This window comes from Anabrus simplex, chromosome 5 (assembly GCF_040414725.1).
Source record: "Anabrus simplex isolate iqAnaSimp1 chromosome 5, ASM4041472v1, whole genome shotgun sequence".
NCBI classification, from domain to species: domain Eukaryota; kingdom Metazoa; phylum Arthropoda; class Insecta; order Orthoptera; family Tettigoniidae; genus Anabrus; species Anabrus simplex.
In genome coordinates this window covers 30,831,919-30,850,358 of record NC_090269.1, presented here as the reverse complement: position 1 = coordinate 30,850,358, position 18,440 = coordinate 30,831,919, and the positions used below count along the sequence as shown (strand labels likewise).

General features: G+C 39.2%; 1 protein-coding gene across 1 annotated transcript in view; it reads left to right on the top strand.

The window, feature by feature from the left end:
* pigeon (protein) overlaps window positions 1-18,440 on the top strand; it is a 251,647-nt gene that overhangs the window by 125,208 nt on the left and 107,999 nt on the right. Inside the window, exons 8-9 of the mRNA XM_067146828.2 lie at window positions 443-614; window positions 2,739-3,040. Of these exons, the coding sequence (XP_067002929.2) occupies window positions 443-614; window positions 2,739-3,040 (474 nt within the window). The remainder of the gene's footprint in view (window positions 1-442; window positions 615-2,738; window positions 3,041-18,440) is intronic.

The window sequence follows — 18,440 nt, the reverse complement described above, 5'->3', positions numbered from 1 at the left end:
GCTAGGTTTAATTTAAGGTCTGCTTCTTCACCGAACCTGTCAGTCTGCGTAGCACAGGTTGACAAAATTTATCCCTGTCCAACACCTTTTCCAACCTTAAAGGGCTCTGTTAACTTCCCATCGATCCTAATGTATGCCTTGTTATTGGTATACAATGATTTTATTAATTGTATAATTGTATAAGATGACTTGGTACTGTCATTTCCTTAAGCACTTGCCAGAAAGTGAGTAATAACCTAATCATATTATTAATTCAATAAATAAATAAATAAATAAATAAATAAATAAATAAATAAATAAATATTAAAATGAAATTATGAAATTACAAAAACAATGTTATGTAGTAATAAAGGATATAATGACATCCTCTAATGGTATTTACATTCTTATTTCCTTGGGGGGAAATATGTTGCTACAAAAAGTTATGATTTTGACTTTTCAGCCTGTTAAACCACCAATGTCTGAAGTTGGAGGACCTGTTGATGCTTCAAATACAGTTCATTTTGCGTATTCTGTCACCCTCTTACATCATGGTTGTGTTATACATTGCATCATCCCTGGCATATTATGGTCACAGGCACGAACAATGAAGCCAACATTTGTTCTGCATGGAGGTAAATTATAATTTTAGTTTTATAATAGTAATATTTTTCAGTCCTTCAGTATTCTGTTGTTGCCACAGACTGTGAATTTCGTGTTCTACCAGTAGTTTGCAGTATTTATGTGCTGGTCTTTAATCTGTGACTCATAGTCCATATTTTCCATGCTTGGATGTTTGGTGATGTTATCCTTAGATGAAACACTGTAATTATGTATGAAATGATCGCAGTGAATTAGCTCTTTGCTACCTAGGTTATATGACAAAAGGGCCCATGCACCTAAGCTGTAACTGATGACAAGTGTCTTTCTTTCCACGCAGTATAATAACAGTAAGTTGTAGATCTACAGGAGACTAGAAGGAGAGCTGCATTCTGCATGAGTAGTTATTTTCTGTACTGGTAATGCTAATTTCAGTCAAGTTTATCATTAGATATACAAAAAACTGGATGGAACAATCTGAATACCTTCACTAATAGGGGTTACTCCTCAATTCCACTTTCATTAAACAAAACATTGTTGGGCAGAGTGCAGTCAGCAATAGTCCAGATTGGTAATTATCTCTCATCAGAGAGTCTTTTTTATTTTTTAAAATTTAAATCTGGTGGGTTAATGCATCCATTTCAGACAGTTGCACTGAACTGTATTCCTCTGAAATTTCAGAAGGACAGCAACAAAATGATAAAATGCATGCTGAAAGAAATCCTCCAGCTTCCTGCTGGCACACCTGATAGTATGATACACACACCGGAAGTTCAAAGGTCTGGGACTTTTCTGATCACTGTGGGAAGCTGTCCTGCAACAGATTAGCACCCTTGTTACCCTACAAATGAATAGCAACCCTTACATTTTGGGAAGTAGACATCTCTCTGAAGAGAGTAACAAATGCCTACAAATCCTTGCACATTTCACCTTGCGTCAGCTTATTAAATTCCAAAAATGATAAGACAATCGCTGAGAGATCAGGAATTTCACAAATGGTGTCAGCTTCCTCAAAAGGGAAAAACCAAAACATAACCCCATGGTACTACACCCCTTGAAGGGCCTTGACCTACCAAGCGACCGCTGCTTAGCCGGAAGGCCTGCAGATTACGAGGTGTTGTATGGTCAGCACGACAAATCCTCTTGGCAGTTATTCTTAGCTTTCTAGACCGGGGCTGCTATCTCACCGTCAGGTAGCTCCTCAATTCTAATCACATAGGGTGAATGGACCTCGAACCAGCCCTCAGGTCCAAGTAAAAATCCCTGACCTGGCCGGGAATCGAACCCGGGGCCTCTAGGTAAGAGGCAGGCATGCTACCCCTACACCACGGGGCCGACTCAAAAGGGATAAGGTGTTATCTTATTTAAAGAAAACCATTCAGCGAACAGTTGGATAACACACCATGATGGCCTGTCATGCAGTGACTGATGTGATGCTCTAAAGATGACCACTAACATCGCAGCCGTTTGAGCCGTGCCAGGCAGGTCCCAGGACAATAACTATTGTCGGCATTGCCACAACGAGATAGAAAACCTTTCTCATGTCCTGGGATACTGTCCCTACGGCAAAACCCTGCAACTTACTAGACACCATGCAATACGAAGCTCCATCGCTCAGTCATTGCGGGACGCTGGTTACATAATGCACAAAGAGGTGCATGAATATTCAAAGAATGGCAGTATCCGTAGGATTGATATGATAGCCTTCAAAAATAACAACAATGGATATATTATTGAACCTACGGTTCGGTTTGAATTGCACGCTAACCAGCCCAGTGAAGTACATGAGGAAAAGGAAAGCACGTACAAACCAACTATCTCCTTCTACCAACGTGAATATGGACTGGATAACATTGAGGTTATAGGCCTCATGATCGGTGCAAGAGGAACAATTCTTAAGTTCTTCAAAGAATTCTGCTCAAGATTCAAACTATCCGAGTCGTTGACGAAAAATGTGGTCCTCAAAGCCTTGAAAGATTCATTATCCATACTGAGACATCATTTATATAGTCATAAATGTATTTAGTATACTTTGTCATCATGGGCAACCTCCTTATGGGTGAAGTGTTTATTCTCTGAATAAATAAATAAATATATATATATATATATATATATATATATATATGAAGTTTATAAAATCACCTCTCTCTTTCTTTCAGATCAACACATGGTTGTATATGCTCCTGGGTTGTTTACCCATCTATTAGATATAGGCCTTAATCATGAACCTTGCTGTCACATTCTAATGGGTTGTACACCTTATCAGTACACACATCTTGTGCCAATATTACATCATGGAAATGCCATGACACTGGATATGCCATCATTTGATCTAGTTCCACTGATAGTTACAACTCAACAGTTAGTGGATACCTTCAAGCAAGACCATTCCCTAGACAACCGAATTGCTATTCTCCATTACTTCCTTGTGCATCAGGGAGACACGGAAACTGTTGGTGAGGTAAGTCTTATTTTGTGTGCATGATTATATCATCGAACTGTTCATTGTTGTAGCCTTCACAATAATTTTTACCGATAGCTGGAGCGACCAGTGTGTTTTAATAGATTGGTACTCTGCTCTTTTAGCAAATATTTCCTGGAAAGTTACTGCAGCCAAAACTAGTTAGGACATTTTTGTGTGGACTGAAAAATAAAAACCGTCATAAAGGGGGAACATGCTAAAAAAACAAAAAACAATTGCACTGTTAAATTTAAGGATAGGCTTGAACATAAAAATAATTACGATGTAAAAAAGAAACAAGTGTTTACAATTATAACTAATAAAATAAATAAAGAAAAAAATTATTTTAAGAACACCACCATAGTAAACCATCAAGGAAAAATGTTCTTATAGACACGAACTATACACATTGCTTACGGTATTGTTGTAGGAATGTCCAACATATGGGCGATTTGCACACTTTTCTTGTGTGGATTAGCATGTGCTTTCTCAATAAACTTTAATTTTCCATCATTTGTAAACTGTCTATAGAGCATCCAGAGTTAAGAAAAGACTGCAGGTCTTATTGGTAGTATATAGGAATTATAATGAATTCCTATCAAAATGTATTATTTTTCTTATGAAACAAGCATTGGTTGTACCATATTATTCACAAGAAGACGTAAAATCATTTTGACATCTTTGAGTTTATCCTTTTAAATATTACATATGTGACTCACTACATGAAACAGCCGGCCATACTTGTCACATTGCGCGCCACATTTCAGCGTATAGTGCGGAAGTGTGCACAGTAGTCAACACGTATAATAACTTAGCTTAATTAATGAGACTTATCATTGGTGAGGTCAGCACGGCATGTTTCTCGTTTTGCATCTGTCCCACTTATTACAGTGATTGCTTATGTAAGGAAGATATTTGGCAGACTAATGTGATCGTCTTTCTGGGGTGCATAGTGTTTCCTTATAAATATATTGTTTCATTTTTCATGTGTTGCATTGTTTTGGTTGTGTGTATCGTGTATATTGTTTTTGTCTGTTTAGTATTTTATGTAATCAGTCAGCGAGTAATATTTTTAAGTTATGGCTGAACATGTGAAAAGGAGAAGTGGTGAAGTTTCCAGGAGAAATGAAATGAAATGGTGTATGGCTTTTAGTACTGAGAGTGTCCAAGGACAAATTTGGCTCACCAGGTGCAGGTCTTTTGATTTGACACCCGTAAGCGACCTGTGCGTCATGATGAGGATGAAATGATGATGAAGACGACACATACATCCAGCCCCCGTGCCAGCAAAATTAACCAATGTTGGTTAAAATTCCCGACCCTGCCGGGAATCAAACCCAGGATCCCTGTGACCAAAGGCCATCATGATAACCATTTAGCCATGGAGCCGGATTCTCAGGAGAAAGTAACGGCATGTGGTGCTTAATACATCTCGTATTTGAAAACAAAGCATCCAGGACAAAGTGTAAGCTGGGTAGTACATGAAGCCACGAAGGCTTTAGGAATTTTGAGGTCGTCCGTCTTCAAAAGCCAGCAAAGGGCCACTCTAGAGTCCCGGCAAGAAGCGGGAAAGGAAAAGGTTGATTCGCAGTAATTCCAGACTCATTAGATATGATGATTTTGTCAGAAGTGGAATACGGCGCATTGTTCATGAATTCTATCTTAGAAATGAACCGCCATCTCTGAACACAATCCTCACTTCTGTAAACAGTAACCCCGAACTACCCGATTTTAAGAAATCTATGTTGTGTATTATTCTCAGGGAAATTAACTTTGTGTACGAGAGAAGGGGAAATAGAGCATTGTTAATAGAAAGGGCGTCATAAGTACCTCCAACAAATTAAAAAATACAGAGAAGAAGGCCAGAACATTGTTTATACAGACGAAAGTTGGGCTAACACTGGAATAACTGTTGCTAAAGAGTGGAAAGATAAAACACTTTACAGCGCCAAGACAAGCTTTTCTTGCAGGGCTTTCAATTGGGTTGAAAACTCCTACCGCTCGTGGGCTGCGATTTGCTATTGTTCACGCAGGTAACGAAAACACAAAAACAAGTTTGTGCCTAACACTGAATATGTCATTTTGTGTAAGAAAAATACTGCCGACGCACATGGATGAAGTGTGTTACGAAACATACTTTTTAGAAAAAAAATTCCAAACTTGTTTCCAAATTCCATTATTGTTATTGACAATGCTTCTTATCAGAGCAGAAAGTAGGAGCCTATACTGACAAGAAGCTAGAAGAAATGTGCTATGCAATAATAGATGAGGGAACATCATATTAAATACAAAGCTGAAAAGTTGAAAAAGGACTTAATGGACATTATGGCTTTGGAAAACCGAAAATACGATAAGTATAAGATAGATGAATTTGCTTTAGAAAGAGGACATACAGCTCTTTGGCTGCCCCCACCACTGCAAATTAAACCCTACTGAACTCGTATGGGTTCAGGTGAAATGTTATGTGAGCATACATAATATGGACTTCAAAGTGAAAGAAATGCAAATATTAATTGAGGAAGTTTTAGCGTGTGTCACACCTGATAACTGGAGGAATTATGTGAATCACGTTAAGAAAACTGAACACGATATGTGGAAGGCTGATGAAATTCAGGACGACATCAAACCTTGGTGACTCTTAAGGCGAAGATTCCTCAAGCAGTGTGTAAATGGAAGAGATGAATGTTCCACCTCTGTCTTGAAATCTCTACATTGCTGATAATGTAAGTACAGTAGAGGGATTTATTTTAAAATTATATTTACATTTTACTGTATTTGTCTATCTGTGCTTGTGTGTTTTCGTGTTCTCATATGAATAGGTCATTCGGCATTCTGTATTTTATGTTATCAGTTACAAGTAAATTTATCTGAAGTGAGCTGTAGGATACATCACCAAGATAGAGATTTCTCGTCATTCATCCTTAATGGGGCTTCCTGTGTTATAACCACACAGTATTTGCCTTAATAGTGAAATGTTTCTGAGGGCGAATAAACTCAGCACTGCGCTCTCTTAAAGCAGCAGCGATCATGGAACTTTCTCAGATATAATAAGCAAGACATAATCATTTTGGGTTCTGGACACACATGTTATTATTTATGTTATTAGTATTAAGTTCGCATCCCTACATGTTCAAACTCTTGCTCTATTTCGAGTGATACCATCAGTGGACTGATATCCTTAGAAACGTTATGGTGAAATGAAATTTCATAATTGTAATTTCATTAATGATTGGATAAAATCGGGCATTTATATTATTATTATTATTATTATTATTATTATTATTATTATTATTATTATTATTATTATTATTGAAGGAGCTAAGCCAGTGGACGAATCAATGTCTCAACAACATGGGTTTTACAATCAGTCAGCAAAAGTCAGCGAACAATATCAATTTGAACCATATCTTTGGAGAGAAGGTAAATGACGTGGAAGGATACAAATACCTAGGAATATTAGAAGACTCGAGAAATGTAATTAAACCCAAGAATAAAGTTATCATTGCCTACAAGATCGAATCACGGGTAACAAATGTATGCCAAACAAAGTTGAACGCGAGAAACCTGTTTGCAGCAATAAACGAGTATGCGTTGTCAACTATTAACTATTATATTGGTCTGATCCCGTACAAGCATGAAGAATTTAACAACATTGATCTGAAGGTGAGAGGAATCTTGAGAAGCATAATATTGTCAGAACAGCAGGTAATATGGAACGACTGTACCTGAAAAGACATGAGTTAGGAAGAGGACTACAAAATGTTTCTGAGAAGGCCGAATTGATTTTACTTGAACTATGTAAATATTTATCAACAAACACAAGAACGAAATTTATCACAGAAAGTGAGAGAAGAAATGCAACCCATCTTGGACTGATTGAAGAACATTTGAAACGGAAATACCTAATTGAGGAAGGAAACGATGTAACGGTAAAAGTAGTTAAGCAGAAACAAAAAGAGATGCGAATGGATCGAATCATGACTAAGTCAATGCATTCCACATTGTTTCGTGAACAACAGGAGAAATTTGTAGACATAAAACAGTCATCGTTATGGCTAATGAGGGGGAATATATCTCCACAGGAAGAAGGAATGTTCTGTAAGATACAAGACAGAAACATCTTCTTTAGTCATGGGAGTATATTCCAGATGTGCCCACACTGCAACCAGGGCAGTAAGGCACTAGACCATCTGGCAACACAATGTGGACGAATGCTTAATTTGGACTACAAGAAACGCCACAATGACATTGTCAGATGCTTGCATTTCATGTTCATTAAAAAAATATATATATGGGCTGAATAATTCTAAGAACCGCCTGTTGCCATTTCTTGATGGATGCAGTATTTTTGTATCCGTCTCTTGGCACAGTCCAGAGCAAAGCGTAGCTACCACTGGAGTCCCAGTCTCAACCATGGCTGTGACAATATGGAAGCTGCTGGGGTATGGGCGGTGCTGAGTAATGACATTTGGGGCATAACTAGTGCCTGAGTGTTATGAAAGGTGTTGCTCATAGGATCAGTCGTGTTGCAGTAGCACCGTCTGGTCCAGTGAGGAAAGCAATGGCAAACTACCTCACTCCTCATCTTGCCTAGTACGCCTCATTTGGGTTCTGCCATTGGTTTTTGCAGTTTCCCTATAACTGCATAGCCTTTGGTGGTGCTATTTGAGGATCCGACCAGCCTCTGGGCTGATGATCTAACAGACAGACAGACAATTCTAAGAAAATAAAGAACTATAAAGTAGAAATTGTCATATCCAATCAGCGGATTAGAATAAAGTCAGACATCATCATACAGACTGAGCTTCGCATTGAACACAACAAACCGGATCTGATGATACATGACCTTGTAAGGAATGAAATCCTATTAATTGAAGTTGGAATCACAAACAAAAATATCCTAAAACAGACTGAAACCACTAAAGGAAGAAAGTACGTGATGCTAGCCAACGAACTCTCACTTATGTACAATGGAGCCAAGGTGACGATGGTCCCTGTGGTAATAACGTGGGACGGGCTAGTCACCAACTTGTTCAAGAAGCACATGGACAAATTGGAAGTGAGCAAGCAGCTACAGGCCTATCTACAGACCATCATACTAAAAAGAACGTGTAAGAGTGTGCTAATCGATTTCAGACGAGGCAACGTGGATAACGAGTTGTGGAAGGAGGACTTACAAAGAATGATGGACCAGATGGAGGCGGTCCTGGTGCCGTAAATGGTGTGCAAAAAGTGTGTATATAAATGCGTAGAATCATTGGATGTAACATGGACTTGATAACTAATAGAATACATTATTTATTATTATTATTATTATTATTATTATTATTATTATTATTATTATTATTATTATTATTATTATTATTATTATTATTATTATTCCAGGGATTGTGTGGAATGCAGAGGTCAAGGAAGGAGCGGGCCTGAATGGGTGGACATAGAAGAGTCAGAAGATTAATTTAAAACTTTAAAATTTGAGCTATATTTCTTCCTTATGTGTTTTGTTTTTCTTTTCTATTTTAAACTTTACACTTTGCTAAGCAAAAAGTAATAAATCAGGTACAGAACAATGTTAGGACAATCAAAATAATCAACTAATATCCAATTAACAACCTGAGCTTGAAGCTCCCTAATTACAAATTTTACATGAGCACTCTTGCTCCTTTTAACCAACAGTCAAGGAGGCGGATCTCCCAAATTTCACATCAGTGGAGGAGGGTCTTTGCTCTGCAAGTTTACACTTCAAGAGGTTATTCTCAAAATTTACAAGTTCTAGGTCTATCAAAGGCACAACCTACATTTAACAAAACAAACAGTATTCACTGTCTTAACTGCTCAACAGTCTAATTACCTAAAAATGAAATGAATGAGTTAACTGTAACGGAGTAACAAGTACCCATTCTACCTGGCCTTTGGTAAAAACAAACGGTTAAAGTTACTGGCCGAAAATAAAAATGAATAGCAGACAAACACTTACACTCCTTGAAATTTACGTGAAATGCTTAAAACCCTACCTGGGCTTATGGCCCGATGTTACAGAGGCTAAGCCTATACGACAGAGGTGACCTAGATAGAGAAAAATATTTAAATTACAGAAATTATAAGATAGTTTTAAAGGTTACAAAATCGTAGTCACCTCAATATCAAGTTGAGAGGAAATATAAGAGGGACCTCACTCTCTTTTACCTGATTTTGGTTAAGTTCTATCAACTAGTTTTAAATGTGCATTTCAAGTTTGAAATTTACATTTGAGAAAATAACAGTTACATTACTAAAGATTTGAAACCTTCCCCTCGAACTAGCTTCGAAAGACTATCACATATTAATTGGAATCTGTCATTACCTTGAGCTGGTGGACCTCCTGGAGATGGATGAAGCGGCCCCTGCCTCCGTTACAAACACATTCTAGACTGGATCAATCACAAAGACAACATGGCTTACCAGCCCATGGCTTTTATAGTAAAAAGGAAAGTTCCAGAAAACTCTGGGCCAAGACCCTGACACACCTCCAATTCTTATTGGACAATCAAATAAATATAAAAAACCGTGATTGGTTGCTTAACCTTTTCAGGTCCAACGTTGAGGTTACCTCGACATCATGTTTTATTGTAAGTGGTCCAACGTTGAGGTCACCTCGACATTATGTTTCGTTCTACTTAAGAAGTTATTTATAAAAGTTACTTGACCTGATTGAAGTCAATCAATATTCCTGGAGTTTCTAGAGCAAATTTTTGGGCACAAAGGAAGCCATTCTTTTATGTCCATGGAAATAATACGAGATATATGTAGCCGTGTATCGCCATGGTTTACTCGCAGCCACGGCCTGTCAGCTGTGTTTACATTGAGTAGTGTTGCACACGTGTTGTACTAGGCTTGTTTATCTGTGAATGCAAATTGTCTCAGTTGAATTTGCGATATAAAAGCTGCAAATATGAATGAAGAAGAAATACCTATGCATGTTTATTTAGACAGCAGTGGCGATGATTGTTTATTCGAATTAGACAAAGAGTTTAGAGAACTGTCAAGTGAAGATGAAGTTGGAGTGAACTCCAGCATTGCAAGTTGTCAAGTTTCGGTGGTAAGGCACAAAGGATACAATGTATCCACAAAGAGAGCCCCTACTTTCTTAGTTTCTTGGGGCTGTAGGTTATAAAGGATATCCTTCCCTTGAAACCAATAACAGATTCATCAACTGACAAGTTTGGCCCAGGTATGAAATATTCCCTACATTTACTGTCAACATATTTTAGAAAATTACTGACTTTTTGAGTTCTGGTTATAAGACTGGTACCGTGATTTTGAGTGTTTTCTAAATGAAGTATCCAAAATATTTGTAAAAAATGTTTCCTATTGAAAATTTCACTGAACAAAGGCACATGACAAACAAATTATTTTGACCAGAAATCTTGTATATCTGGCAAAATGAGATGTTACACTTTTGTATAAAGCTGTAAATAACTCACTAGACTCATGTTTATAGAATATAATAATCCTAATAATATAATTATAGTTACTAATAAAATTTCGGAGTTAAATCTGACTAGGGAAAAATTGCTGTAAAAGGCTGAAAATAATTACAGACAAATTTTGATTGGCCAGGCACAAAAGCTGGTGGGAAGAGAATCAAGTGTTGCAAACCTTGAAATATATATTTTTTTAAATGAAAGTTAATTTACTTGAGAAAACCTATAAACACAAAATTTCTTTCAATAACAAATTATTCCACCTTGCACCAGAGTGCGTGACCTCAGTTTTTGTAGAGACATCTATGGAAAAAAGTTCAAACTTCTTGATGTACACCAAATCAAAACAAAATAAATCCCACCAATTTAGGAAACTTAGAAATGACAAACTTCTGTTATTCAGTAGTGACATCTTCTGATTAATGTCCCAACTTCATACAGTAGCTGTTTCACGTTTAGTTTGATAGATAGAGTTCTTTAAGGTGCTTCTTTTGAATGTGCGGAGTTGAGGTGTACCTCCCGGTACAGACCCCCCCCCCCAAAAGGTCCTTCCTTGGGGTGACACAGAAGAAATTTGAGAGAAGAAGATTTGTTTGAAAATTAGTTTGGAAAACCATATTTGGAGTCTTTTGGCCATCGTAGAATTCTTGTATATGCCAGTTGGGTTTGACGGCAAGACCTGCCACCGCTGCCGATACCCAGGTGAGGTCGCCCGGACCCTCCCAGTGCCCTCAGATACACCTCTCCCACAACTATGAGAGGGGTAGTCATGGTGATGGTCACCGCAGATCAGATGTAGATGTGCAGTCTCCAGATGGGTTGGCAGTAGAGTTACCACACCTCAGCCCTTGCCGAAAGGATGGAGCTCCTGTGCGGCGTTCAGAAGGAGTCGTCCCTAGAGTGGAGTGGCCCCATTCCCCCCTCTGATATCGCTCGCCAGATGTTGAGACACAGCCGCCGAGTGCTGAGGGGGTACTGCAACAATAATATCTGGGCGACAGAGATTGTTTTGCTGGAGCATGCGAGTACAATTTTTGTTTGTTGGAGGCAGAGGGGTGGGCGGTGTTGATGGATAGTGTGTATCAGCCATGCATGGATGAAGGAGACGGGGGCTTGGTAATGGCCACAAGGTAATGGACAACAGTAATACTCAGAGGGGAAGGTTGCACAGTTCATTTTACATATGATTTACATACAGAAGCAGGGCAGAAGGCCTCCATATTATCATTAAAGAATTTTATTACTTCTCTTAAAAGAAAAATAACCTACGACTCATCCCACGATTTAGGGGTTAATGGAAAATCAGTAATGAATTTACACAGGTTTCACCTGAGAGAGGTGAACCCTAAATATCCTCTGTGGCTGGGTTTCTGACCGATAATGTAACCGGGGTTAGAAAATCTAAAATTATGCACGGCCCATGGAATCTGGGGGCAAGCTTACCCGAAGGAACAAATTTTTTTACCATGACCTGATCTTCCGACTTTTAAATTGGTGGGCCTCCGTCCACGATCATATCTTTCTCTAACCTCCTCATGGTTGTTTTTAGCCTTCTTCCATAGATCTCTAATATTATCGGGGTCTATTGTCTCTGGTAACACATCATTAAGTGACCAGAAATTAGAGAGCAGCGTGTTAGGAATAAACTTAAACATGAGAGAAGCTGGAATGAACTTGTGTGACTCATGAACTGCCGAATTTAAAGCAAAAGCCAATCAATGCAGGGATGTATCCCAGCTGGAATGATCTTCATGATGAAATGCAATTAATGCAGAACGGAGATTACGATTGACCCACTCAGCCAGAGGTGGTTGAGGGTAATAAGCAGAAGTGGTTACGTGTGAGATAGACAGGTCAAAACAGAATTAGCTGAATAAGTTAGATGTGAATGCCTTAGCATTATCAGAAACTATATATTGACAAGCACCAAAGGAATCAAAAATAGTATTCAAACAAGATATTGTAGACTGAGCGGTTGCCAGCTTAGTCAGAAACAACCATGAAAATCTAGTGAAACCATCTACACACATCAGAATAAATTTATTTGTGTTCCACTTTGATTGTGGGAAAGGTCCGACGTAGTCTATATATAAACGTTCCATGGGGGGGCGACGCTTGATGAGATGACAATAGCCCTACCTTAGTGGACAAGGGGGGCTTACAAAGCGATTTACAAACTTTTACCAATTCTCTAATTTCACCGTCCATACCTTTCCAAATAAACATCTCTTGGATCTTTTCCCGAGTTTTGAAGATGCCTAAATGCCCCCTAATTGGGTCTCATGATAGTACTTCAAGATCATAGGTACAAGCACAGCTGGAACTACTACTTTCGTATTTTGATCATGCCTCGAAGGGTAACACAAAATCCCATTTCTCAACACATAAGGGACCACATGATCCCCAGAAGAAAGGGTTTCCATTATAGGAGCCAGCACAGGATCTTCACGTTGGTATTTTTCAATATCCCAAAATAACATAGGGGCATCAGTTAGAATAGCATTAATACCCAAAGGTATGGGCGTGGGAAGAGAAGAACTATCTTCCTGTTCAGCGGTCTCCACTTCAGGGGAAAACATGCGGCTTAGTCCATCCGCAGTTACATTTTCAGATCCTCTAATATGCCTCACATCAAATTGGAAGGCAGAAATCTTGATGGCCCAGCGGGCTATACGACCTCTACGATGCGGCCTAGCTAATACCCAACTTAAGGCTTGGTTATCCGTTTCTAGGTTGAATTTGAGATGTTCTAGATAGAGGCGTAACTTCTCTAGTGCAAACAAAACTGCCAAACCCTCAAATTCATAAATGGAATATTTGGCCGCTTGAGCCGATAATGTCCTAGAGACACAGGCAATAGGTCGCCTTCCGAGTTCCATTTCCTGAAGAAGGATGGCAGCAGCCGCCGATGACAAGGCGTCTGTTTGGACACTGAATTTATTTGAGAAATCTGGCATAGCTAATACAGGGGTGTTACAAAGAGCTAATTTCAGATCTTCAAAAGCGGCTTGCTGAGATGGCCCCCATTCAAATTTGACACCTTTCCTATGGAGTAAATTTAAGGATGCCTCTCTGTTGTCGAAGTTAGGTATAAATTTCCTGAAGAAATTCATCATGCCTATAAACCTGGCAATGCCTTTGATGTCCTTAGGACCGAGCTCGATAGCTGCAGTCGCTTAAGTGCGGCCAGTATCCAGTATTCGGGAGATAGTAGGTTCGAACCCCACTGTCGGCAGCCCTGAAAATGGTTTTCCGTGGTTTCCCATTTTCACGCCAGGCAAATGCTGGGGCTGTACCTTAATTAAGGCCACGGCCGCTTCCTTCCCACTCCTAGACCTTTCCTGTCCCATCGTCGCCGTAAGACCTATCTGTGTCGGTGCGACGTAAAACAACTAGCAAAAAAAAAAAAAAAATGTCCTTAGGAGGTTTGAAATCACGGATGGCCTGTGTTCTGGAATGATCGATGGAAACACCATTGGGCTACAAAATATGCCCTAAGAATGACATAGACAGTTTAGCAAGAGCTACTTTAGATAACTTCACAGTCAACCCAGCCTTATGAAGGCGATTGAGTACTTCCTTTAGATGATCTAGGTGTTCTTCAAAGGTCTGAGAAAATACAACAATATCATCGAGGTAGTATGGCTTTTAGTGCCGGGATATTCCAGGACGGGTTCGGCTCACCAGGTGCAGGTCTTTCTATTTGACTCCCGTAGGCAACCTGCGCATCATCATTAGGATGAAATGATGATGAAGACAACACATACACCCAGCCCCCGTGCCGTTGGAATTAACCAATTAAGATTAAAACCCCCGACCCGGCCGGGAATCGAACCCAGAACCCTCTGAACTGAAGGCCAGTAAACGAGTCAGACATTGAGGTAGTGATACAGGTATTCAAATTTGATGTCCGAGAAAACCCTATCTAGCAATCTAGTAAGAACAGATGCCCCCGTGGGGAGCCCGAAAGGCACACGGTTGTACTCATACAAGTTCCAATCCATGGCAAAAGCTGTTAGATGTTTCGATTCTTCAGCTAGAGTTATCTGGTTGTACACCTGATTAAGATCTAGGATGGTAAAGAACTTGGCTTTCCAAAACCATCAAACACAAGAGTGAAGATCAGGAAGGGGCACAGATTGTAACTCCACTTTATGGTTCAAAGCCCTGTAATCAATCACAGGCCCGGAACCACCTTGCGGTTTCGGTATAAGAAAAATGGGCGATGAATACGCCGACTTAGAAGGTCGAATTATACCATCCTTCAACATTTGATCGATGATTTCCTTAAGAGCCTTCATTTTAGGTGGGGACAGTCTATAAGGCAGAAACCTAACTGGAATCGAATCCTTAACCTCAATATTGTACTCGATAAGGTCAGTACCACCAAGAGTATCAGAAAATACATCAGGAAAGGACTGACACAATTTACAAATACTTTCAGCCTGCTCCTCAGGTAGATGTCTAAGATCTAACAACATCTCATCCTGGGTAGGCAAAATAGAAGAACATGATGCAGATTTTCATTTTAAAAGAGGAATCTTACAAGTATTAGCAAATTTGAAGTTGCACGACTTGCTCTGAATGTCGAGCACCAGACCGTATAAGACATGAAATCGGTCCCCAATATTACAGGGCAAGACAAGTGTTTAGCAACAAAATAACTTCACTTTCCAAGTAAACTTTGCAATACAAATTTTAACAAAAATGAAACCTAAAATATCTAATGGAGATGAGTTAGCCGAAACACATTTAACAGAAGAGGAACAGTAGTCCTGAAACTTACAAACGGTTTTTAATTTAGAATACCATTCAGCCAAAATGATGGAAATCACACTCCCTGAGTCTAATAGAGCAGTTACGGGTTCATTATTCACTTCAATTTTAAGGAATGGCACGCATTCGGGGGTCTCTCCCGCAATTCTGAGGCATTCTTTGGGGCCTTAAAATGATAGATTAGAATTAACCTCACCCTTACCAGAATTTTACTGGGTTCAACAGGGGCTGAGCCTCAAGAAGATGAACATACTAACTCAGCCGATGACACTAGTCATTTTCTATGATCAGAGTTGCACCAGAAGTTGAGCAGGAGGGTGTGCTATTGACATTAGTGCAATTCTTGGCGAGGTGATTAAACTAGCCACATTTAAAACAACCTTCAGGTGACCCTGCTCCATTCTTTTTCCCCACTTGATTTTATCAATGGGCTTTTATTATGCAAATGTTCCATTGAACCACAAGCATAACATTTGCGGGTGGTGAAAGTTCGGCGAGGAGGAGGCCGAGAACTATTAGAAGGATGGGGCTCCTTAGAGACTCATAAGGTGTCAGCATACCTTACTCCTTCGGCTGATACCACCATAGCCTCTAACTCTGAAAAGGTCTGAGGACAAGACGCAAAACATAGGAAAGACCTATAGGGCGGAGAGATACCTTCGACTATAGTTTGCACTATTTGGTCTTCAGAAAAATGGAGTGCAAACACTCTGGTGTAAAATTAAAGTCTTGGATGAAGTCTGCAAGATTCTCATCCAATCACTGCACTCTGAAATAAAACTTTTGTATCAACGATGACATGGCTCTGGCCGGAATGGAATTTGCCAGGTGGGCATGGAAATTTTCTATGGATGATCTGTCTTCTATAGCTTTGACTATTTTGTCCGATAGGATGCCTATGGAATATGGATACATGATTTGAATATTTGGGAATGTGATAGGGAGAACACTAACACATGGTCTTGAAATTCAACTAAGAACCTGAGAATTGAAATTACTTCATTCGTAGAGTTTACTGAAAATTTGGAAATGCCCATCAGCAACATAGCCAATGGATGAAAGCAGACTACTGAAGCCAGGTGACATAATTGGTGACGGCATAGATGGTTGAAAGGTCTCTAACACATCATTGTTCAAAAAGAAATATGGATTTTGTCTGGGATGATCAGACTCAGTTTCCAATGGGGCAGAAATTTGTTGAGTTGCCATGGATTTCCTACTTTCTACAGCTTTATAAGAATCCTCCTCAGTAGCCAAATTTATCACAGATACTTGGTCGGATTTGGGAGCAGCTGCCCAAGTGAACAATTGACTAACTCTGTTTGACATATCTGATAGATGTTCAACGAAATTACTAGCCTCCTTTGCATGATCCTCTTTTAATTTGAGAGGCAATACGTCCCTAGCTCTGTTATAAAAATGTAACAGTCTAGCCTGTACTCTCTTAAGTTGGTTAGCAGATGGATCGCTTACTTCAATAAAACTCACTACAGATGCTAGCTTGGTGGTATTGTCTGAGATAGTGGATAGAGCCTCATCAATTTCTTTTTCCCCAAAGACTGGGATACAAATAGGCAATATCTGCCACAACCGTGCCTCCAGATTGGACCTTCCTAATAAGTAACTCATAAATCAATTCCTCCTTGCGCCAGTACCCGGGAGCGAGGACTTCGCAAGGACCTGACATGTTGACAGAAAGTTAATAATTTGGAAAAATTCCCAGCAACAAAGAACATTCTTAGAGTTTGGCGCGAATCCTACATTTAGCCATCCAAAGGGGCTCTGCTACCACTTGTTCCGGTGTATCTGTGGAACATAGAGATGAAAGAAGGTGTGGGCTTAAATGGGTCTAACTACGATATCAAAAATTAATTTAAAACTTTAAATAAAGGTTATATTTCTTTTAGAATCTCAAACTTAACAAACAATATTTTCAGGTACTGGTAATCAGGTACAAAATAGCAATATGGATTAAAAAATTGGAAAACCCAACATTAGGGAATTTACCAGATTTGGGCTTAAAGCCCTAATTTTCGACTTTACAATATCGCCAATTAGTGTTTACATAGACAAGGAGAAAACTCCCAAAACAAGAGCACTTTGCTCCTAAGATTACAAATCTATAGACCTCCAGAGGTACCCCTCAATGTTACAAAAATTTCAGAAAAGAGCTCACATGCTCTCCAACATTAATCATGGAGACTGCACTCCCAATTTCTTACAGCCTACTCAAGGCAACATTGCACAAAATCATACAGTTTCTGGCCTCTCTAGGTCCAACCTACCAGTTATTATTTTACACAGGGTTAACTAGTACCCAACCTACTGGGCCTTCGTGTAAAAAGAACAGGTTAAATTAGTGGCCCAAACACAAAATGAATGAAGGCTTACACTTGTGCTCCTAGAAAATTAAGTATAAAATCCTTATTGGGCTCTCGGCCTGATGATACATGGGCTAATCCTACGCTACTGAGGTGACTTGAATGAAGGTTAATTTAACACTTTATAGAAAAGAGAAAAGGTTACAAAATCACAGTCACCTCCAATTAAATTGAAGGGGAACTAGAGAGGGTAACACACTCTCTATCCCCCATTTACAGTTAAAGACTTTTATGTTTACATTAGAAAAGAAGGCTATTATATTTCAGACTGAGATGGTTACATAGTTAAAGTTTAGAACCTTCCCCTTGGATAACTTTGTGGAGACAGCTACAAAGATAGAAGTTTGATGGCCATTACCTGGGCTGGTGTTCTGCCTGCCGAAGAATGAGGCACCCCGCCTCCTGTCTCAACATACATACTCAGAACTTCGACGATCAGTGAGACAAGGAAACTTGAAAAGCCGCAAATTATATACCCAAAGGGAAGGTTCAAGAGGATTCTGGACTGAATCCAGACACACCCTCTCATTTTTATTGGCAAAATCAAAAGTTACACCCAAAAACCAACAAGGAGCCTGTAATAGACTGAAAATAATAATTATTAAAGGTTATATTTCTTTTAGAATCTCAAACTTAACAAACAATATTTTCAGGTACTGGTAATCAGGTACAAAATAGCAATAGAGATAAATAAATTGGAAAACCCAACATTATTATGTCCCTACCTGCTACAGAGGTAGCAGGTAGGGACCCTCTGCGGAGGCAGCCCTACCCAGGGAG